General features: G+C 36.8%; 1 protein-coding gene and 1 long non-coding RNA gene across 2 annotated transcripts; one reads left to right on the top strand and one right to left on the bottom strand.

Annotated features, from left to right (window-relative positions):
* Positions 1-1,160: 1,160 nt before the first annotated feature.
* Positions 1,161-14,868, bottom strand: LOC137388068 (uncharacterized). The gene is made up of 17 exons (XM_068074583.1): positions 14,679-14,868; positions 14,410-14,532; positions 14,021-14,101; positions 13,033-13,170; positions 12,752-12,844; positions 12,052-12,272; positions 11,371-11,546; positions 11,161-11,266; positions 10,377-10,550; positions 10,018-10,164; positions 9,531-9,648; positions 8,774-8,865; positions 8,353-8,467; positions 3,955-4,038; positions 2,151-2,237; positions 1,876-2,005; positions 1,161-1,650 (listed from the first exon to the last, which is right to left on the bottom strand). The coding sequence occupies exons 1-17, from the start codon at positions 14,866-14,868 to the stop codon at positions 1,425-1,427; spliced, it is 2,301 nt and encodes a 766-aa protein (XP_067930684.1). The 3' UTR covers positions 1,161-1,424.
* Positions 14,869-16,266: 1,398 nt separating this feature from the next.
* Positions 16,267-23,311, top strand: LOC137387525 (uncharacterized). Its single transcript, XR_010977917.1, has 3 exons — positions 16,267-16,369; positions 17,679-17,801; positions 22,678-23,311. It is a non-coding gene; the product is annotated as an uncharacterized lncRNA (long non-coding RNA).
* Positions 23,312-25,100: the final 1,789 nt, after the last annotated feature.

The raw sequence follows: 25,100 nt of genomic DNA, 5'->3' as shown, positions 1-25,100 counted from the left end.
ACAGAATCTGAGTTACATACGCATGACCAGCCGAGGTTAAAGGAGGCCGAGCTTAAAGCATATATAAAGGAAGAAATGAGCAAAACCAACCAGAGCACCTGGAAGTTTAACCCCATGCAGTTATACGTTTGTCGCATATTTAACTGTATCATTATATATTTACTGATAAATATATACTTTCATTGCCTCTGATTATTGATGATATTTAAACAAAATCATATTTGGTTTGGCACCGGGCTGCTTCTGCAAAGTCAGAGAATTCAACAAACCCAATCATAGAGCCGTGAACTCGAAACTACCAGTCATACACATATCAGACATGCTGATTTCAAATATGCTCTCATATTTTGTGTGTGTGTAATAGTTTAGCCTGAGTAACTGTCGAATATTGTAATCGTCTCCCCACTGATCGTCTTCACACTGCTTAATTTGATCCCAGACAAATTGACACGTAATTAGCCAACCGCAACTATGAGGATAGTTTGATCATTGGTTTTGGTGTTCTGTCAAGATGGTTGATGGAAGCACAACAGAAGACATTGGTGATCTTTTTCTGGCTCTGATTAAAGATGATATTTAAACAAAATCATATTTGGTTTGGCACCGGGCTGCTTCTGCAAAGTCAGAGAATTCAACAAACCCAATCATAGAGCCGTGAACTTGAAACTACCAGTCATACACATATCAGACATGCTGATTTCAAATATGCTCTCATAGTTTGTGTCCGTGTAATAGTTTAACCTGAGTAACTGTCGAATATCGTAATCGTCTCCCCCCTGATCGTCTCCCCACTGCTTAATTTGATCCCAGACAAATTGACACGTAACTAGCCAACCGCAACTATGAGGATAGCTTGATCATTGGTTTTGGTGTTCTGTCAAGATGATTGCTGGAAGCGGCAACAAAAGACATTGGTAATATTCTTATGGCTCTGATTAATGGTGATATTTAAACAAAATCATATTTGTTTGGGCACCAGGCTGCTCTGCAAAATCAGAATTCACAAGTTAAAAATGACTAAAACTATAGCCTTGGACAAAATCGTATATTTTTTGAGCACTGAAATTATTTGTGAGATAAAAGTATTTTATCGTACTATCAACTATATCGAGATCAATGGTCAACTTGAGATGGTCAACGGTCGAGATCAACTCTTCTTCTATACAGTATTGATACATGTATTTTACAATAACAATATTTTTATAATAACAGTCTGCCGATTTACACTACAGTCATACCAAACGTTGAAATTAAAAAGTTGAAGGTTCATTGCAAAGCAGACAAGAGGTGACTGCAAGTATCTATACATGTACATTACAAGAGCTGACAATGGTATGTGAAAGCTTGCTGTATCAATGTTGGCAATTGCGTACTAGCAACATATTGTATTTTGTTCTATCCTATCATGCCTTCGTTATTTGTGATCAATCATCATCGACATCACTTTCTAATTCTGGCTCCTCAAACTCTACATTATCATCTACATCTGGCTGGTCAATCTGAATTAGCAAGCAATCTCTGATTTTGGAAACAAGCTCCTTGGTCAACCAAGACTTATCCTGCCCTGTTTCTAACTTATCATTGATGTATTCAATGAGGTTGTCTCTCTCTGTAAGTAGTACTTCTACTTCTTCATAACATCTATTGATCCTACAATAATATATACAAACTAATAGAGAAGAATAAGCAGGTTGCCAAAGCAATAAGGAGAAAAAACAATGGAGGAAACTGCAATAGAACACCTCATCTCTCCTGTTGTAAAAAGTACAATTTTTTAGGAAAAGGAATGACTTTCAAGCTGTATGAAGTTTATTTTCTATGAGAACTGCTGGCCACCCTTTGTTCCTTCCAAAATTATGCACTTTTCAAACTCACCGATGGTGAAGATCCACTGCTGCTAGCAATCCTGGACTGATTTCGAGTGCTGCAACCATCCAAGGAAAATATAGGGTGTCCTGGACTTGGAGAAGTTCCTTCTTGCTTACTTTCTTTTCTTTCTTTCTACCTGTTCAAAATGATGAGATGATATTTCAACAACTACGATCATAATCATTCTGACCCATCATATATAAATATAAGTACGTTGTACTAACTAGCTAATTTTCCTTAAAACTCAAACATTTTGATATAAAATTTAACACAATGATTACCTGACAGATACTTGTCCACCTCACTTTCAAACTGCCCTTTGACTTTGGTCAACATGTCGCGGTGTCTCTTTTTGGTCTTGGAAGAATCTGAAACAATAACAATATCCATGGCTTAAGTTGAGAGTAAAAACAGTTTTTCAACGCAGCCATTGGAGTTGTCTGTAGATCCAGCAGAAGCTTTGACCGGGGAAGCTAAGGTTATATTTCAGCTCCTCATGATAATAATCTTTAGTAAAACATTGTGAAGTTGCTTGGGTCAGTTGTTCTTTGGCCAAAGAATTTGTTTTTGCCGTTGTTCCAGGCTTTAAAGTAGATGTTTGGGCCGGAAATATTTTTTTGTAGATTCACTGCTGCACATGACGGAAGTCTAGTCCTTTGAGAAAGTGGAGTTATTGGCTAACTTTTTGAACTAAACATGGCTTGAGACCTACCCTCACAGTCAAGGGTAGGCAGCTCAACATACCGTAAAACCTCTAATTGAACGGCATGGCGCTCTATTTTCCAACTCTTCTTTTAAGGTGGCGGTCAATTGGAGGCGGCATTCAAATATAGGCTGGCGGTGTATGTTTCAAATGGCTCGTCAAAATTTTCGGAAGGCAAATTTAGCACTAGTACGGGCGAAACAAATGTCGCCTATATTTTGCTCTCTTTTTCCAGTGTAGCGATATTAAACCTTTTGGATGCAATAAATCTGCTAACTTGCCTCTAACTTGTCAAAGATCGCTTAATAAATGTACTTCGAGAACATACAAAACTAACTTTTTATGTGCAATAGAAGTGGAGTTACGAGCGTTGATCTATCGTAAGCCGTGTTAAGATAGCTGTAAGGACGCTATTAATTAAATAACATGCTATAGACCTGCTTAGTTATAAATTATTCAATAACAATCTATTAAATGATACAAATATTTATGAACAAGTGACATAAACGAATTATACTTATATTACATGCAGAAACAAAAATTAACGTTTTTAACACAAAAATATTTCCATCGTTTGCTCGGATAGCTGCGTTCTGATTGTTGCTTTCGATGGAACGAACGTCTTTTAGTTGTCCAATACCTTCTACAATATCTTCTGACCTCAACTCTTCTTTTGCACTGCTGAACTAGTCGATACTAACATCCCAGCAACTTTTTATCATATTTTTAACGCGCTGCATTAAGCACGAACACAACGCGTAAAATTTGCTTAGTAAACATAACCTTAGATCGAAGTAGCTCGGCCGCATCAAACAAGGAACCACTATTAGCTTGAGACAGTAATTATTTCTATAGCGTTGCATTGAAAGTTCATCTACTATTGTAAATTTAAGCCGTTTTATATGTAGGCTTCTTCGAAGTAGAAAGAACGCGTTAAACAGATAGCTACTACTAGCCGGAGATCGTTATTGATTATTTCTATGGTGTCGTGTTCAAAGTTTTAACAGAAAAATTCACGAAAAGCTTTGAAATTAAATAATGAGAGAATTAATTATTATTGATACAAACGATTCATTATTAATACATTTTTGTGGACACTTTTCTACTGATCAGTTAATATTATGGGCTCGTGAAGATCAAATAAGGTTAAAGTGGTGGTCAAATGGAGGTGGCGTTCAATTGAAGAGTGGCGGTCTATTTTTCAATCTTTTTCTCAGGGTGACGGTCAATTGGAGATGACATTCAAATATAGGTGGCGTTCAAATAGAGGCAGCTTTCAATTAGAGGTTTTACGGCAACTTATGAAAAATGTTGAATATCAGTTTGCATGTGTACCACTGATTTCGATGGATTAAAACTTCTGTCAAAAAGTACATTATTACCTGGGTCACTCAATATACTTGATGCTAATCTTTTGTAGCGACAGGCAAGCTCCTCCATCTTCCGCTCCTGTGGTGTTATATCGCCTAGAAAAGAATACCAAAAATAAACTAATTTACATTTCTACCGGTAGAAAAACTACAAAAAAGCAAAATAATTATTTTTGCTGTACTGGGACTGAACACTGGATTTTTTGGTTTTCTGTACTGTGAACCCTGAACGAATGAAACCAATTGGACCATATTGCAAATGCCAACATAGTTATTACTGTTGTAATGAGATTAGTACAAGTGCGAGTTATCCTCTCATGTTTATGTTTTCATTAAGAGTAGACAACTTGCATTTAGCGAGCACATTATATTCATGTCTGGAGATGACCATGCGTTTTCGGTTAAATACAAAATTAAAGAAAAACGATCTTATATCGCTCTCGCTATAATCCAAGCCATCCTCTCCATCTGTGTAATACAACATGGTGGCAGCGATCTAAACTTGTTCCTGGGTGTCATGCAAGGTGTTTCGCCTCCACACGGCTTAGATCTGAGGGCTGATGATCTCTCTGGAGAGTGGAGAAAATGGTCCAGATCATTTGAAGATTATTTGCTGGCCATAGATTTGGTGGCAACTAGCAAGGCTGCAGAAAAAAGGAAGCTTGCCTTGTTCAGACATGTAGGAGGTGAAGGTGTAAGGGAAGTATATTCACAGCTGGAATTTACAACTGACCCTGATGAAAATGGTCTGATTCATGAGATAGAAGAAGGAACGGAGGGGAGGAAGTTAAATGACGTGTTGAAGAAATTTCAAGATTATTGCAAGCCAAGGTCTAGAACTATAGTGAATAGATTTCAATTCCACGGCTGCACTCAGTCAGGTGAGTCATGTGATGTATATCTTATGAGGCTGAAGAGGCTAGCTGAAGGGTGTCAGTTTGAAACACAGAGGGATTTACTCATCAGAGATAAACTACTCTTTGGAATGGATGATGTGAAGCTTCGTGATATGCTAATGAGAGAGCCTGATGAGAAGCTCACTTTAGAGTACGTTGTCAAGGCAATTCGAGTGCAATAAATGGCAGTCAAGTTCAAAAATGTGACTGCCACCCCACAGCAAGAAAAGCAAGAAATCAAGGATGGAGATATTGAGGTAGTAAGGAGTGAAAGGAAAAGCTGGAAAACCAAACCAGCAATAAAAACAGTTGGTGGAGGCTTTTGTGGCAGATGTGGAAGGAATCATAGCAAGCAAGTAAGGTGCGCTATGGGTCAAAAATGCAGAAACTGTGATTAATTTAACCACTTTGCGAGACAGTGCAGAGGAAGAGCAGAAATAAATGCTCTAAAAGAAGATGAAACTGAGGTTCAGGAGGAGGTTTATTTAGGGGAAATAAACCTAGTGGAATCCATCAACACAGGAGCATGGCATTCTACAGTCAAAGTAGACACAAGCTTGAAGAAGGGGCAAACAGCCAGCTTTAAATTGGACACTGGGGCTGCACTAAGTGTTTGTGGACCAAATCACTTCAAAGGGAGATTAGAGCCTTCAACTAAAAGATTATACGGGGCAGGTAAAACACAGTTAAATTGCTTAGGGGTTATAAGATGCCGCATCCAAGCTGGTAAATTTGCCACAAAAGAAGATATATATGTAGTTTAGAATCAACAGACACCATTGCTGATCAGAAAAGCTTGTGAAACACTACAGTTAATATCAGTGGATGTTGACAGATGTGAAGTGAGTGATGTGAATGTGGACCAGCAGCTGTTCAAGGGTCTAGGAAAAGTGAAGAGTGAACATTCCATCACACTAAAGGAGGATGCCATACCTTTTGCCATACACGTCCCTAGACCAATAGCATTCCCGCTAAAGAAACAAGCAGAGCAAGCATTAGATGAGATGGTGAAGGATGGAGTCATCACGCCAATTACTGAAGCAACACCCTGGGTTGCACCAATGGTCGTTGTACCAAAAAATGGCCAAGACAAAGTTAGAATTTGTACAGACTTCACCCAACTCAACAAATATGTGATGAGGGAAATTCATCCAATGGCCACTGTAGAGAGCAGTCTTGCTAGTCTGGGAAACGGTGTAAAGTTTTCAAAAATTGATGCTAACAGTGGATTTTTTCAGATACCACTCAGTCAAGAGTAAAAAAAGTTGACTACTTTTTTGACTCATAAGGGAAGATACATGTATGAAAGACTTCCCCAAGGCCTTTGTAGTGCCCCGGAAATATTTTCAGCAGAAATGAATAGAATGCTGAATGGGATTGAAGGAGTGATAGTTCATATGGACGATGTGTGTGTATTTGGAGAAACGGAAGAGAAACATGACAAAAGTTTGGAGCTAGTCCTGGCCGCAATCAAGACGGCGGGTATGACACTGAACAAGTCAAAATGTAAGTTTGGTCAAAAATGTGTGGAGTTTCTTGGGTATATCATTTCCAAGGAGGGTATAAGCACTGGACCGCGAATACAAGGAATACAAGACTTTCCCACACCCACTTCCGTGACAGCTGTAAGAAGTTTCCTTGGTCTTGCAAATCAATATGCACGCTTCTCAGAGAAGCTGGCTGAGAAGAGTGCCCCTCTGAGGGCTTTGCTGAAGACAGGTATTGAATGGCATTGGGGTTATGCGCAGGAGAGTGCATTTCAAGAAGTCAAAGAGCTGTTCAGCAAACCAAGCATTCTTGCTCCATACAGTACAGAAAAGCCCACATTTGTGACCACAGACGCCAGCAATCAAGGACTAGGAGCTACTCTGAGTCAACTTCAAGGTGACGGCACTCGTAAGCTAGTGGCGGCTGCTAGTAGATCCCTTAGTGAAACTGAGCAACGTTATGCAGCAATAGAAAAGGAGGCGCTAGGAGTGTGCTGGGCAATGGAGAAATTTTCTCATTATGTCTTAGGAATAAAAGATGTAACGAATGAAACAGTTTGTGGTGGCCGTCTATGGCAAAGGCAATAGAGGTACAGATAGCTAATTGTGAAGTGTGTAAGAGAGAATTGAATATAACATACGAACCCCTGAGGCCTTCCACTACCCCTGATCGCCCTTGGCAAATGTTAGGCACTGACTTGTTTCAACTAGAGAGAAACAACTACCTGATAGTGACAGATTATTATTCAAGATACCCTGAGATAGCTTTACTAGGTAGAGATACTACATCAAAGAATGTCATATCCCACATGAAAAGTATGTTTTCCCGGCACGGTATTCCAGATTGTTTAGTGTCTGACAACGGACCGCAGTATTCATCTGAGGACTTTCAGATATTTGCAAAAGCATATGGATTCACCCATGTCACAAGTAGCCCGAAGTATGATCGCGGCAATGGTGCAGCTGAGAGAGCGGTTGCAACAGTAAAATCCTTGCTCAGCAAGGAGAAAGATCCATACATAGCTCTCCTTGCCTACAGAGCATCACCACAGTTAGGAGTATACTCTCCCGCTGAATTGCTTATGGGACGGATGCTGAAGACAACTTTGGCAGTACATCCTGATAGTCTAATGACAAAGCTACCCGATCATGAGAAGTTTAAAGCCAAGAATGAGCTTTACAAAGAGAGAATGAAGATGAACCACGATATCAATCCTAAGGCAAAAGATCTTCCAGCAGTGTGTGGTGGAGATCGTGTTATGGTGAGAGATAGTAGCCAGGAGGGCACAGTACTCAGAGCTAACCAAGATGGCGATCGAAAGGTTATCATAGAGGGAGATAATGGTCAGCACTTGGTACGGAACAGGTCAGCAGTAATCTCAGTTAATGACTCTAACGTAAATGCGGAAAGACGCAGAGTTAATGTCAGATCAGCTATGGCGGCAACCCCGAGGATGAGTATGCGGCTCAGGCAACAGCCAGATAAATATGAGGCATAAGCTTAAGAGTATGGTAACTACCATACTGCGACATGCTGCTACATCATATCGCTGAGCAACAAACTATGAACTATGGTAACTACCATACTGCGACATGCTGCTACATCATATCGCTGAGCAACAAACTATGAACTCTAGACAATCACTATTGCATATTATTACGTACCTCATCTTGACAAATATTCTTGTTGTTTACTTGCGTTGCATTTAGCCATACAAATTTACGATAGCTTATGTGGTTGTCACAGGTTTTATGTGCCGATTTATCTTAGTAGATCATTATATAGATATGCCAGCTTTTGAGCTTGTGAAGGGATGTTGTAATGAGATTAGTACAAGTGCGAGTTATCCTCTCATGTTTATGTTTTCATTAAGAGTAGACAACTCTTGCATTTAACGAGCACATTATATTCATGTCTGGGGATGACCATGCGTTTTCGGTTAAATACAAAATTAAAGAAAAACGATCTTATATCGCTCTCGTTATAATCCAAGCCATCCTCTCCATCTGTGTAATACAACAATTACCTTCTCCAATCTTGGAATATTCCTCTCCTAGCTGTTCAATTTGAGCCTCACTCTTCTTCAAGTCTCCACACATCACCACAAACTGCTCCTCCATTTCCTTAATTTCTCTCTTCATCTACAAAATACAAGTATTGGTTGAACCTTCCCATTGGTTAGCCTGATTGAGTTATGAGTCCAGATGCAAGCTTCTGCCGATCATGCCTGGCATCGAGGGAATTAGTTCTGTTTCCCCTGATGAAGATATGGTTCACAGCAATTATTTCAATCAGAAACAAATTCAGATATGGAACTTCTTCCATTTATCATTTTCTAGACATGAAATAGAAGTGTTAGTAACCAATACTCTTCTTTAGAAGCAAAGCTCATACCACAAATTCTGTTAACCAAATTGCTAAGTCTCAAATGAAATACACCTTGTTACCTTGCTCAACTGTGCTGCAATCCACACTGGAAGTTCCAAAAGCTTGCAGCTATTCCAGAACTTAGCACTCTGAGTTATCCTCTCCCTACGCACTATTGCAGACAATGAAAAGATAGGTATCCAAACATACACCACAGCATCATAACAACAGAAATGGGTCTCAGTTTGCATGTATTGAGAGGTCAAGCAGTTCATTGTCTAATTACTCGGTCTATTGAGAGAAGTTGCTGGCCTCCTTCCCCCTATTCCAGTCTCACCCGCAGTCAATGTTATACATCAGTGTAGGTCAAAATTGGTAATCACAAAATTCCCAGACACCTGACCAGACACAATTCATAGACACATGAGAATCTGCTATCGAAATGACATGATGCTTACTCTCACATCGGTAAGATTCAGGTCAACCATCATCCACAATTAACCATAATCTTATGCCAAAACAACACCCACCTCACTTTGAGTCAACCAAAATGGCATTTTTCAAATGTGTGACAGAGAAAAGGTGAACACCTCTGGTACTTAGGGCAGTAATTGTTAGTTTGACATTTGAGTTGCCTGAATTTGTCACTTATATTATGGGTCGAGTTAGACAATATGAAGTCCCTTGCCTGATAATATAGCTTGCCTGAGAATGTTGAGTGGGTGAATGGTTGGTGAAACCCATGTCGGACAATGGTCAGTGCTAGCAATGCCAACTGTTTAAATAACTTATGCGGAATTCATCAAATGGTCAGTCATGGGATGCTACAAAACGCACCTGCAGAATGAGAGTTTCGAGTGACAGGACCTAAACGTGAGAGGTAACTGTTAGCTTGTTCACAGGTTTCTCCAGTTGAGCGACCAGCTCCCTTTACCACCTTACCACTCCATTTCATCTGAAAATACAATTGTTATAAAAATGTTATTCACTAACTGACATCGCTAAGGCCTGAGCCAACCACTGTGGGGGGGGTGGGAGAGAGTCTGGTGGCATTGTAACATGTGTTGAAGTGAAAGTGGTTTTCCGCTTTGCCTGTGCCAAAATCTTACATCAGTAGTTTATTTATGACTAAGCAAAAAAGAACTTTTTTCATGCAGGTTTTTGGAAGCACTGTACAAATGTCTGAATATTTTTTCTAAGTTATCTACTAAATTTAGAAATCAGGATTTCCTACTTGAGGGTAGACTTAAAATTATGCCAACAAGGGCTTTGGCAAAACTTGATGAATTATTGCTATATTATACCGTATAACAACAATAATCACCTGACATGACCACTTGTGTGATTTAGCATGCATTACGGATAACATTGGAGTTTGCTTTTTGGCTGTTTCCCCATCAAACTTCTGGAGCCAGGAGTAATACCTACACGCAACATCATAGGCAAAGAACTGTGATGTTGGAAACTGTTTCTAGAGAACAAAGTAAAAACAATGAATTGCACCATGAACCATAAGATATTTCATGTTTAAAGCAAAAGGTTAGGAAAATGACAGTTCCTTCAAGTACGCCTGGCTTAGATTTCACAACAAAATTTTTTTTTATGATCATGGCATGTTAAACTTATGATTTGCAGCGTTAGGAGAGAGTTCTGTTTACATATAGATGAAATACAAACTGATACCTGAAGTATATATGGATACTGGAATATCTCTCCTCTCTTCATGTCCAGTCCTTTCAGAATAAACACGTGTCGACATGTTGCTAGCATGAGGCCGGTCTCATCTTTAGAAGAATGGGCCTTTCCCCCGACTTGAGCATTTTTCAATTTTGTCTCCCCACATGAATCGTCAACAACCTTTCAAGAAAAACGTGATTGATGTGCTTATTTACAGTAGGAGGCCTGGAAGGAACACACCGATTATTAAAAATTTTGGTATCTGAAAATGATTGTATCAAAATTAGGAATAACTGTGTGCTCTTTCACAATCTATTACCAATTTTAGATCAAATCCCAATGTCTTGTGTTGTACATTCATATGAAAGATACAATCAACTCAAATTTCAATATGCAATTTGCATCGTCAGTGGTGCTAAGAAATTGTAGGCGAGTTCATTCATCCGTAGCCTTGCTGAAACATCCGGCAATGATGTCCAGTAATACAATAAATTGTTAAAGTTCAATTGAAATACACCATACCAGTAGAGCTTTAACTTATCTTGGGAGGGAGATTCAAAACTCAACAAATTATTGCTGTAAATATTGGGTATGCTGCTAGCAGTTTACACCACAGGCCTTCTGCTATGTAATCCAACTAACAGCTAAATATTTGTGCAGCCAAATAGTCTAACACATCTAGAATGTGATTTGACTGTTGCAATTGGGATGAACTATATTTTATGGTACTCATGAGACAGAAAGTTAGTGCTAAGTGTGAACCAAATGGAGCAATCAAATTTTAATTCACCTCTTGAACAGCTGTGCCTGATTTACTGCCTCTGAGTTTATCAACCTCTCTGTCAACATCAGTAGAGTCTAATATGAGCTCAGACTTATAATCAATCTCAGTCACCCTAAAAATTATAAATAACACTGCTTATAGGTGCTACTTGAAAGACAATCACCAGCGCCATACATCAATATTCTTTGGAAATTCGGGCAGTATAGGAGTACTTACCCTCCTGCTTTCTTATAGCGGTATAGCTTAGAGTTACCATCAACGTTAATGGTGTGTGGCTTTGTGCTACAGGCTGGACACTGTAGAAGATTATGTTCCTCACTCATTGCTAGTTCCTCCAACCTCTTCCACTCCCTCATGACACAATTGATAACTTCAGGCCTTACGTTGTACATCTGTAAATAAATATGAAGTGCAAAATACATTGTGATCATCACCAATGTTAATATTAGTTTGAAGCTTGAAGACTATCCCAAATAGCTCAGAAATTGCCAGAAGTGTAATAATAGCATAGTTTAGGTAGTATTTAGGTGAGTTATACATCTTTTGCTTTGCACCATTTATTAAAAATCAGAAGCTGTGAGATAAACTCCTCATCTGATATTTTGGAAAAAAGCTGTACACGTTATTGAGGGTTCATATTAGCTTGTGTACCAAATGTGAAAATGCTTCCCTTCCCAATTGAAAGCGTTTTGGGGTACACCCTTTGCAAATACTGGCATAATGCGCTTGGTTAGAGATTTGTAACTGATAAGTAAACAGACATTCATTTTCAAAACTATACACACTTAGTAAATGAAGCGGTGAGGTTGTTTGTGATCATGAGTTTAATTAGCGTGCGAAGTTTACTACACACCTACACACAAAAACGATCCATGAACCAGCAAATTACTCACATACCTGAAAACTCTTCTTCGTGTTGAAGTTAACTGCGCTGGCTATAGTTGCATAACTCACTAAAGCATTGAAGTTAGTCATAGCAGACAACAAATTCAAAACTTCAAATGAGAAGAAAACAAATTTGTCAGGAGATAAAGGAAACAATCCGAGGCGCATTAACTGTATTGGGTCTTCCCTGATTCCGCATGTCAGACAAACATAACAGGATAGATGCCTGAAACCTAAAATCAGAATGTATTGCCTATTTTTAGAAGGAAGACTATGATATTATTTGGTTGGTCACAATTATACACATGACCTGTCATTCAATTGATAAAAAAGAGAGATAAAAGGAACAAAAACTGTGTGGTAAAACATGACACGACTAAACAAATATCATACTTTGAGCCTTGTGACTCTCGGAGCATCAAAAACTCTGGTATGTGGATTGACTGGGCCGTTAACCACAATCAAAAGACACCTGGCAATATACTATGTATCCACAAGAGGCTGTGGCATGGAGGGGAGTCCAACCCTCACTATTATGAATGTTGATGCCTTTCGGCCAGCAAGATCATAAAGCCCTGATGGTCCATACTTCAAACCACACACTTTACAAGGATGTTTGTTAACACAGTCGATTATGCAGTTTGGGTTTTGTCACTCCGCAGCCAACTGCGACAAGCCATTGTCCTGCATCCCCAGTATAAACTCAACTAACCCTGATTAATTATGTATATCTCTTGTTCATATGATTCACTCTCTGTCCCTAGACAATCCCGGCACTCGGTGCTTGAATATGCTGCTCTTTGACCTAGGAGAAGCAATTATTAAGTAAATTAAAGCACAATAAATACAACGTCAATTGTTGGCGAACTATCCTAATGGCTTGAGCTCTTGATCTTAAGCCGCCAAATGTTGTGTTAACAAGTCATAGGAGCGAGAATTTTAAGCATTCAAATCAATGTTCTGGCAAGTTCTGACAAATAACAAAAAATCTACCTAAATCATGTACTGCAGTTAATATAGCCATTCCGTCTTGAAACAAACTGAACAATCTATCTCTGACCAAGCCCCATTTTTCCTCACTGATTTCTATAAATGTCCTTCTTGTCCTTCTTGGCTCAGATTCTATATTCTCTGAAAAGGAAAACAATTTCACATTGAACTCAAAAGAGTCAAAATACCATTGGGGTACATATCATATTATCACGCAAACTCATTTGGCTAAGGTGGTAGCTAAGGTGCTATAGTAGCCGGGCAAGGCTCGGGCAATAATCATGCTGCAGTTGAATTCAGGAAAATACAACATTGGCTGTTTGATATCAGAAACAGGATTTCAATCATAAAGAGTTTCACTTGCTGATTGCTGTGTAGCTTCAATGTGAGTGAGAGTATATCATTGCCATCAGTCAACTACAGTTCTTTACTATCCTGGTAAGCAAACATATCTCATAACTTGCTAACTGGTCTTGCAGTTTAATAACTCTGTTTATAAAGAGCTTAGCTAGTTAATCACCACCTATATTATAATAATGCACATCTAGGCCTTTGAGGAAGTTGCCATATAATGCATTTTACAAGTAGGTTTTGGATTTTTAGCCAGAGAGGGTGGGTAGGAAAATAAGCCTATCCACCTTAAGTCATTCAGTAAATTCCATGATTGTATTGAAATTAACAAAAGGCCTTTGCTTTGGGCTATGGTGACTATTTATGCCATGCTGATGGCTTCCAATGGGTTGAGTGAAAACATTGCTGTTTAAGCCATGATCCATGGAAGTCGTTTCATTGTAATGAACATGAAAGTTGTAAGCACCCTACTCAGTATGGGCATGGCATAATAGTTACTGTTGTGTGCAGTTATATTTTTCTTGTAGGGTTGGGGTGTTATAAAGTGAATGTCAGGATATACCTATGCCTACCAATCACACTATTTACATCTGATAGAGTTAACAACATGCATGCCTTTAACCATGCTACTAATACTAACCAGACACTAAGCTGACGTATTGTGAGTAGTCTACACGTACTTCCGGAGATACTTGTCTGCCTGCTGGTCTGTGAAGGTATTCTAAAATATGGTCACAGAGTGGTATGATTGCACCAGCGCATGGTTAGTTACATAGAATTGCCTCATATACTGCACAATTTATAAGGAAAGCGGAGCAACTCATTCAATACCCTGAGTAAAGAGTCACATTTAGTTATGAATATCGGAGCATAGCAATGAGACATTATAAATTGTGAATGCGACCATGCTGCATTTTTTATTGTTACTGAGTTGCACTAAAAAGGTTTCCAATCCCCCAACTTTTCCGATGTCTGAATTGCTTGAATAAAAACAATGATAACTGAGTATGACTTAATTATTGAGTTTACCACAAGGATCTTGCTTGTTGCTCAAGGAGTGCGAAGAGCTAGGAGCTTCCTGGGTGGCATCAATATCGATACATGTGTTCTTTTGGCTTGTGGCACTCTCTATATTGACACCATCCATATGTGCTGAAACATGAAACAAGTGGGTAAAAAGAGAAAACATTGCGGTAAGTGAAAAGCCGAATATCGCCATTGAAAATCTTGCACTTCACCTAAAGCATCTTAGACTCTATCCGCTGATTTACACTTTTATGAACTAAAACAGCACTAACCATTTTCAGTTTTCTTGCCTAGTTCTTGCTGTACTGTCGCCAGATAATCAGAATATCCTGTATTATCTTTGCCGCGCTTTGACTCTTGCTCAGCAATGCATGTTTTCAAATAGCCCTGATAGTCTTCAGCTGGACGTTTAGTCGCCTGCTCTTTAAGACAGGCATCAAGATACTGATCATAGTTAGCCATCCTAAAACAATCAAAATACACATGATAAATACACAAATCGTGCCTTTACCCCCATTGACTACCCAACACAGGCCAGCTGTATGATGACCCTTTGGCTCATTTTGGAGTTGGATAGTGGGCACCATCAACTCCACACGTTTTAAGTCTGAGGCTTAGACTACACAAATATACATAAATGAACTTCAAATAAATAAATTTTCTGGTCGAAGGATATCAACTAGATATAGTGTAAAACATGTAAGCACTCCTTTAGAAACTAACACATTAAGAGTAGGGGATTGCGTGAGTGAATGCATAGAGTAACATGTAGTGAAATAGTTATTACTATTATTTCATATTGATTATTTACGATTATTTTTCTAAATATTTTTTATATTTTTAATATACAGTATTCATTTAATATTTCATTTGAGGATTATTTATATATAATCACTGGCCTGAACTTGGGAAAGTTATAGAATTCATTTATTTATACTTACTTATACTCTACTGTATGTTACTAACTTTATTTATAAATAACCTTTGTTTGTTTAACCTTATTTTTCTCTATCAGACACCGAACAAGTAAAAGGAGTTAGTTATGTTAATATCCCTAACTAACTACTACTAAACTTTACATTAAATTTATTGTTTTTTATTAATTAATAAAAAACGAATTATGTCAATAACATACAGTAAAGGATCGTATGAAAAATTAATTACTGATTAATTACTAAAATGAAAATAAACCATTACGATACATCACTTCATTCAACACATGCCTGCCTGCCCAAGGCCGTCCATTGATTGATTTGTTACATTTACGAATATTTTTAATTAATTAAAACAGAAATTTAAATCTTTAAGTAGAATTTATTTTATGAGCAACTTCACGGTTGAATCTCTACCTTTAAATGTTGTAGTTTCGATGTCCAGCTCAAATGTGATGTGCAAAAGTTACAAATAATTATTCATTTATTCATTATTATATATATATACACTATATATATATATATATACTCAGCTCAATCAACGATCTTATTATCCTCTTATAGAAATCATATTATTGTAGCCACTATCAATTTTATTCTCAATTATCATATTATACCACATTATATTAGCTTTAATTTTTAATTATGAGGTCAACAGAACAGTATTTTCTCATGAAAACCTCAATAAATAATATTCACAAACAAACAAACACTTCACAACCTCACCAGTCCAGCGTGAATTCAATTACTATAAAAAGATTGAATGCAACTCGCTAGAATAGAACAAAACAGCATGAACAGCAAAATACCATAGAAACAAAGTTGGCATAGAGATGAAAAAGAGAAGATAACTCTCATTAACAATTAGCTGGTTTCAGCGATGATTCTATATTACTACGTATGAAGTAGTATTCAGTTCTCATTACTACGGCCACGGTAGTATCAGCGATTGAATATTACCTTATTGGTAGTATTCAAAACTACGACACAGGTAGTAAACGCTGCCGTATGGGCTGTCTGATTACACACAGGTAAGTTATACAGTTGCTGGAGTCTTCTGGCTACATACAGGAAATTGATACAGTTGCTGGTGTTTTCTGGCTACATATAGGTCAATTACACAGTTGATGGTATTTTCTGGCTTTATATTCATAAGTAATCCAGCCATTGGCTTACTTCACCAAAATTTCCCATAGTTCAACGATTCCTTTTGTTTCACTTAAACTTTCAAACTACCCAGGTGTTGGCAATATATCTACTAAATAGTGAAAATCATTCCATCGGTTAAACTATATATGTAAGAAGATGAAGTGCTATTCATTAGTACATTATATAAGTAGAAATTGTTTTTAGACTGACATACAATATAGAATTACAAAGTTTACTGCTAATTTTACAACAAAAACAAAAATAAAGAGACATTTTATTGTTATATGGTCTGTAGTTTTACATGAGAAACAATCCCTGAAATCGAAAGTTACAATTATTTTTTTGTCACAGCCTGTCTGTTCATTAAAGTAAAATTTATTTTTACCGACAAACTCAAAACAAAAAGAATTATTATTTCAGGCATTTATTACTTGCCCATTCGGTAATTGGTGGGTTGCATACACAGTTGTATGCTTTGGTGTCACATCATCTTTCGGTTCACTTCTCTTTGGGAAACTTGCGCAGTTTGTTGGGAGAGTTCCTTTTGTCACTCTTGGTAAGTTAAAGCACCATTTGTTAGAAGCAGAGTTTTTTGATTTTCATTGAACAAAAAGCGGCCAATTTTAAACTATTGCACTTGTTAGTTTTTTTGTGTTATTTTTATTGGTGCTTGATGGTAAAAAACCAAATATGGATGTAAATGAGCAGGAACTTATTTAAAGTATTAGTGTAAACCTTTCAAGCTAAATGGTTTAAAAAACACTTTGACAGTTAAATTAGCATACAATACATGGCTAAGCCTTTTTCATATATGCCCTTTCAAAACAAGGTCATTGAGTAAATTTATACATGCTCTTTTTGATTTAAAGTCTCTAATTATATTTTACATCTGGTTAAAACAGTTCAAAGAAACAATATCTTGTTCTCGCTGACTCAAAGTCTTTCAATTCAAGCATGACATAGATATATTATGTAATTTATACCCTAATACAATTTGAAAAAAACGTTATTTTCATTTTCATTAAAAAACTGATAGCCTCAAACTTTGTTTGATGTTATATAGCTCTATATTCATTATTTGCATGAATTTTACATAAAATATTAACAACAACATATGAAACTCTAGCAAAAATGATTTGACCTAAAAATTAAAAATTACCTAAGCTTCAATTTAGGCATAACTTTTTACAGGAGCTGGAATAAATATTGCCCTATTCATAACATTTCTAACGACACAAGAGCATCTATACCTTTATCTGTTCTATGCTGGATTCTGGGGAGTGGCTGATGCCATATGGAAAACACAAGTTAACGGTCAGTAAACAAAGAGGAGAGCTAATTTCAGTCATAGTTTTACTACTAGCAACCTGGTACTCGTGTCTCTTCCAGTCTGTATTCAATTATTGTGTAACAAAGACATCTCCCTCTTTGTCTATCTTTTTCTCCCTCTCTCTCCATCTCTTTCACTCTCTCTCTCTCTATCGCTCCCTCTCCCTCCCTCCTTCTCTCTCTCCCTCTCTCTCTTTCTCCCTACCTTTCTCTCTCTCTCTCTTTCTCTCTCTCTCCCTCCCTCCCTCTTTTTCTCTCCCTCTCTCTCCCTCTCTTTCTCTTTCTCTCCCTCTTCCTCTATTTTTCCCTCTCCCTCCCTCTTTCTCTCTTTTCCTTTCTCTCTCTCACCCTCTTTCTCCCTACCTTTCTCTCCCTCTCTCTTTCCCTTTCTCCCTTTTTTTCTCTCTCTTTATTTTTTCTGTCTCTTTGTCTCTCTCTTTCCCTCTTTTCCTTTTTCCCTTTTTCATTTGCTTTTTTAGTGAGAAAGCCTTTGGATATTTTCATCATAGGATGTTTAGCCTAGAGTATCAACGATATGCTTTTTTTTTGGTTTGCATGTGAAGTATCTCAATAGCTATTCAGTTTAGTAAAAAAATGCTCGATCAAACTTTCTGCAACTGTTAAAAACTTCTGTAAAACCGTTCAAATCCGTTTGTACAACTCTAAAGTAACTTTACTTAAAAGGAATTCTGGTAAAGGTATAGCTATTATAATGTTACAGTATTTGCATCATCATCATTGTTTTCATTATCACCACCATCCTAATTACAATTGTCAACACCATTATAATCCTTGATGTTGTTATCATCATGGCAGTCTATTTTAGTTTAGTCAGATTTAACATATTTAGCCCACTTTCCAACTTTCAGCCTTTGCCGTTTGTTACAGCTAATGCCCATTTCTTTTTTTAATGATGTTTTTAAATGTCTTTTAACCGCACTTTCATTCCAGAAACTAAGCAAAAAACAGTTTTTGATGCAGATAGTAATGACTCAGCGTCTCAACTATTTTAAAGCATATTTAAATTTATTTTGATGGTTACAAATAATGAGTGCAGGTATTTTTGGTACCTCGTTATTGGCGATGTTATTCTCATTTTATTAGCTATAATTGATCAAACGTTTCTTAGCACATGTGCTTGTAGTTTAATAACAAGAATAACCTACTCATGTTATTGTATTAGTTGTGTTTAGAAAAAAGTTCATCAGTTCTAAGAATAAGTATTATCTGTTTTTACTATTAGGTGACCAATTTTATTTTCTTTTTACTTTCTTGCCTTATTAGTTCACTGTGTAAATGCACACTTGTATTAACGTAATAGTTCTTTTACAGGATTTTATGAGATTATCTTCAAAGAGAACAGTAAAGCAGCTTTTGCGAATAACATTTTGTGGCAATCGGTGGGTTTCATACTAGCCTGCTCTTAACAAAAGTGAATGCTGTCTCGCGGTAAAAGTGTATATTCTTTTGGCATATTTTCTGCCTTGTAATGGCTGGATACTACACAGTTGAATAAACCAAGTGGAAGCGTGATAAGAAACTGGATTGTAAACAAAAACAATAGAACTTAGGAGAGAATTTCCAATTTTGCTGTATAGTGCTTACTGCTCTGGGTAGCTGCCTGTGCTGTTTAAACAAAAGGATCTGTCGTCTTTCTAAAGGAGAAGAAAAATCCAATTTTAGAGTTTTGGTTTTTGACATGATTTCATATTAACATGAAAGCTTTTGTATTTTTGTGAGTTAATCGGCTTTGCTAATTTGCCTTGCACTGAATTATCTGTATTTTTGGGCGTAAAACTCATGGACTAACAGAAAATAAAAAGTATGCATTACGAAACTGTGATTAACTATAAATTTTTGACGTGATCAAGAGAGGATGTTCTACATCTTCTGTTGAGCATTTTACCACATGCATTGGCTGCTAACACCTGTTGTTCTAACAATTCTGTCAACCGGTTCAAAAAATAATTTGCTAATTATATCCTATTAAAAATCTGTTAAATAAACCATTTAGTGAAATTTGGAAACACAAAGACTCAATTGATTATGCTATTATACATTAGACTACTTCAGATTAGATTAGAATTAGGTTAATATTTAATTGGATTAGTTTTTACTCGATACATACAAAGAGAAGAATGGAATTATTAATATATATGTTAGTTTTGTTACACTTCATCTAATCTCCTTCGTAATCAAACAAATTGAAAATAACATTTTTAAACATATTTTACAGCTGAAACAAGCCATGCAGCATATACTGCTTTTGCCTTTTTCTTTCATCCTTTCTCACTTTCCGCCTGTTTTTATATCTGAAAAGAGCTGAAAAGAAGAAAATGAGATATTTCTGGCACCAAGCGCTTTTCGGCTAAAGTTAAGGTGAAGTTTGTCTCTGACAGCAGCTCAGCTGATGCTTCAGCAATAACAACAGCAGTAACCATTGTCGTCCACACATTCCAAAACAACAACTGCAACAACAGCAACTTTACCAGCTTCAACAATAACTACACTACACCTTACGACAACTACACCATTATCTGCTATCACACCTTCCCCAACAAGAGCTATGCCTGCCTCAACAACAACTACATATGGCTCTGCAACAGCTGCACGTGCTCTAACAACAACTACACTTGCTCCAACAACAACTACACTTGCTCCAACAACAACTACACTTGCTCCAACAACAACTACACTTGCTCCAACAACAACTACGCTTACTCCAACAACAACAAAACTTGCTCCAACGACAACTACACTTGCTCCAACAACAACTACACTTGCTCCATCAACTATGCTTGCTCCAACAACAACTAATCTTGCTCCATCAACTCCTCTTTGCTCCTCTCAACTCCTCTCCTCCATCAACGAGTTCAGCTATCTAGCCATGATATAAAAGCTTGTGCAACACTTCTGTGTAATTAATATACTCTACAAAGGTCATCCCAGCTGATAGTAAACAATGAAATCACAAAATAACATCTTAAAGTGATGCAACTTCAATGAACCCGTAGAAGTTTTTATTACTGTTTCCTTCTCAGAATGACCATTTCTCATTGGGTCCAGCATGGAGTATTACCTGAACTCAAGTTGGGCCGTAAAGTACAGCATCGGACAAGAACTACCTGAAAAAGTGTACATTAGCATCTGCTTGACTTTGGGCATCCTTCTAAATGGATTTACGATATTCGTTATCGCTGTCGGTGAACATACAGGAAGCAAAGTCAAGATCCAACTCATCAATATGGCAGTGGCTGATTGTCTCTCCGCCATTCTCCATTTTGGTTATTTGAACGCTAAAATTTTTTTTCAGTCACCTGTATATTACTTCTATTCTTTTGTAGGATCAACTGCCGCGTATATCGGACACGTCTCTATTAGTATTGAACGATGCGCAGGTATATTTTCCCTTTTCAAAGCAAAAAGTTTTTGAACAATACATGAAATAATAGTAGTTGTTGTTGTCTGGTTTTCTGCCAGTTTGTACACAGTTCTACAACTTCTCAGAGAGTACAACTATGTAGGTTCACCTACCATGGGGACTATTGTGGCAGTGCTCCAATATTCAGTGCCTACTAGCATCGCAATCATCTGCTACTTTATGGTGATTGTCAAACTCTTCATGAGAAAACAGAGCAATATTTTTAAAAATTCTACAGATCTGTAGAAAGACACAACTATAAAGGTTGGTGATATGTTGATTGATAAATGGTACATATTAAATTTTTTTTTAAACTGCTCAAATAAAAATACTCAGGTAATTTACTAATTATACTCAGTTTAGAAAAAAACAAAATAATTAGTCCAAAGTCTAGGATCCATTGCATAAAGTAGATAGAGTCTGACACATGGATGCTGGTGCATTACATGATAATTAATCCAATAAATGCTTTTCTATAGATATATGCATAAAAGTATATGCATATATAAACTCATGATACAGACAGTACTGTTTCGGCTATTGAGGCCTCATCAGTACAATGTACATAGCTCATGCATATAGTACTTGTATACTGTACATGGTACATTCATCTGGTATATGTACCATATACATGTACTTCAAATATCTAGATTTTAATAAAATAGGATATTAATCGAATTATTAATGACCTCTATGTTATTAATGACTTTGCTATTAATGGGGCACTTACATCTGGCAGTAACTGCCAATTGCCTTACATACTATAATTCCATATTTTGCATGTAGCCCGCTTGATTGCCCAGTTCAACGCTGTAATTTCGCAGAAATTCTGGATGTCACAGAAAACAGTTGTTTTATTTAAACAGCTGTCGGTAATGCTAATGGTGGATGTTATGGTATTAGTCATAGCCTGGTCAATGCATCACTGGCTGGACTGGCTGAAAACACCTACTCCTGAGACCATGAAAGTGACAGAAATCTTTGTTTATCTCTGTTACATCAGCACCTTCTAATCTCCTATTATTTACTTCATATTCAATGTCTATTTTAGAGTAAGCCTCTCTTTCTCTCACATAGTTACACTTTGCACTAGTTGTCTTTTATTATGGATTAGGAAATAAATTTTGTTAGGTACATGAGTACAAGCCCTTTCATGATGAACCCTTCTTTTGTTTTCAGCTACTTAGACAGAGACTATAAACACTAATTTAATAATAAGTTTGAGCAAATGTTTAAAAACAGTAAAGATTTTAATAATACCATCAATTGATTTTACTGTTGAAAATCATGTGTAAACTCTGTTATATAAAAAATAAAGCGCACATGTAGAGATGAATCTTTCTCACATCTCTAATTTACTTTTATTACGACAGCGACACACTTTTTTTCCTCAACAACCTATGTCAAGGTTATTTTGAGATCATCATATATCTTTTGTAGAAAGATATCAAACAACTTTTACAACTAATCAAAAAATCGGGTGTTGAAGTGTCTTGTAAAAAAAACAGACTAACAGCAGTCATAAGAGTTGGAGAGGTAGTAAAGGACGTACTACAGCGACGACTTCAGTTTCTTATACAACTGTGTCTGACACTACAATCTGATGCCTGAACATTTGTTCTAATCTTCATTGGATACAAAGACAGTTACTGCTAAACACAATAGTGTTAGTATTCTTAACATTTATTTGGTTGAGAAACATTCAGTACCAAAAAATAGAAATCTATGCTCTATAATCAGGATATGAGGAAGTAGGTAAACCAGCTTTCGGTGGATGTTAATTTTAAGAGTTAATCCAAAAATCTCTGCCACTAAAGGATTATCCAGCTGTAGCAACTGTTTGTAAAACTTCCAGCAAACAAATAAATTTACTCGAGATGCAGTGAGAGTTTGTAGTTGTCTGTATCAACTACTATTACCAGGTCTGTAGTCTTCTTTGTCAAGTAGTGAGTAGAGTTTGGCTCAAGGTGTTGCGGTAGAGGCTGACTCTAGGCACCTGCTTAGCTTTTGGTAGAAGATGACTTTATTACTACTGACTAACAAATAATCTTAGCTGGTCTAAGGGTCAAAGTGTCAGCTGATATATTTCCTTTAGTTGTTTGTTTTTTGGTATGACTAAATAAACAAATACAACTTGCAATTATGCAATTGAAACTTCCAAGCTTGTTATTATTGTACGATAGAAGAGGGAAGAGGGTGAGAGAAGGATAAATTTGAAAAAAGAGAGGGGAGAGAGGGAGAGAAGAAAAGAGGGAGGGAGGGAGGGAGAGAGAGGGAGAGAGACAGATAGAAAATGAGAGAAAAAGATAGAGAGAAGGAGAGAGAAAGAGAGTGGGTAGGGAAGGTAAAAATGAGGAATAAAAATATGAGAGGCAGAACAAAAGCAAGAAGGAGAGGGAACGGTGGAAGAGAAGTGATGGGATGAAAAAAATAGAGTGAGCTTTCAATCCTTGCATGCTTTTAAATAATCAAAACAAGCACATCCATAGACATATTTATTAATAAAAAGTTTGTAATTATAGATAACTATATTTTATTAAAATAAAGCACACAGTCTATTTATATACTTTTTGTTAATGATGGAATACAAAGGAGTAACCGAGGCTGGGGCACTATAGGTGCTGCAGTACAAGTACAAGAGTACAGTGCATTCCTCAAACTATCAGTATATTAGTGTATTTTATGTGATAATCACTCTATTGTACATATAACCTGCTATCTTATTACATGTGTTTATAGTTTATGGGATAAACGATAAGTCTTCTAGACTTTGAACTTATTAAATTCATTTACATCAATCATAATGAAAAAAACATTTTCAGATTTTAAACAAATGGCTTTTCAAGCAGCCTTTTGGAACAGGCTATGGTTGAAAACAGAGGTTTAAGGTCAGTTATTCTGAATGCTGGTTGCCGCATGTCTTCTTCTTTCAAATAATATTCACAGCAAGATAAGGCTTCTTAGTAACTCATCAACTAACAAGAAGCGAGAGTTAAGTAGGTATTCACTAGGCTGATAATCTTAATTAAATACGATGGTTGTTTGTTTATAAGTTGCTAAGAAGTGCAATAGTATTAGTCATAGCTTAAGAATTAATCATATCGTTGTTATCATTATTATAGCCTGTGGCCCTACAACTTTATTGACCATTCACTTTGTTGAAATTTTATACTATCTCTAAGTAAACTAAGGATATCATTGCAAGCAAACAATCTTCATGAAAAAACTTACACGTTGCTGGTTGGCTACTAGAGCCAATGAAAGCAGCTGCCAGATAAAGTTGTTACAAACAACTTGCTTCAACTTGTCAAAAATGGTAGACTATTAATAGACTCTCACATAGTATTTATTCTCTTAGCAGAAAAAGGTACTTTAAACGCTATACATCAAACATTTTATTTGATTTTAGTGGCTGGCAGCTGCCGTTTTTATGATTCTTGTAAGGCATAATTTGAAAAAAGAACTTCTGCTTGAAATGAAATTATGGCCAATAAAATAATATAGACAAGAAATCATGAGATGTTCTATTCTTGTCAGTGGTTCAGTGCTGGCTAAGAAGTTCACTACACAAACTCTCTTAGACAGCGCAGCTACAGGAATTACACTAGAGTAACTATAGTTAATTTAGTGTGATACTTCTTGTAGAAGGTATTAGTTGGTTATTGTCAAGCCTATGCACAGCTGACTGATTTTCTTCAATGTTTATAAACATTTAAGAAAGTTTGTCAGTTGTGACAAAAACTTGTGTATAAAGCATATAATTACCATCTGATACTCATAGTACCACGACGTTGTCTGAACAACGTATGTATGTACATACGTATGTATGTACATATGTATGTACATACGTATTTACATACATA

This window comes from Watersipora subatra, chromosome 2 (genome assembly GCF_963576615.1).
Source record: "Watersipora subatra chromosome 2, tzWatSuba1.1, whole genome shotgun sequence".
NCBI classification, from domain to species: Eukaryota; Metazoa; Bryozoa; class Gymnolaemata; order Cheilostomatida; family Watersiporidae; genus Watersipora; species Watersipora subatra.
The sequence above is the reverse complement of the archived record's forward strand: the minus strand, read 5'-3'. Positions and strand labels throughout refer to the sequence as shown.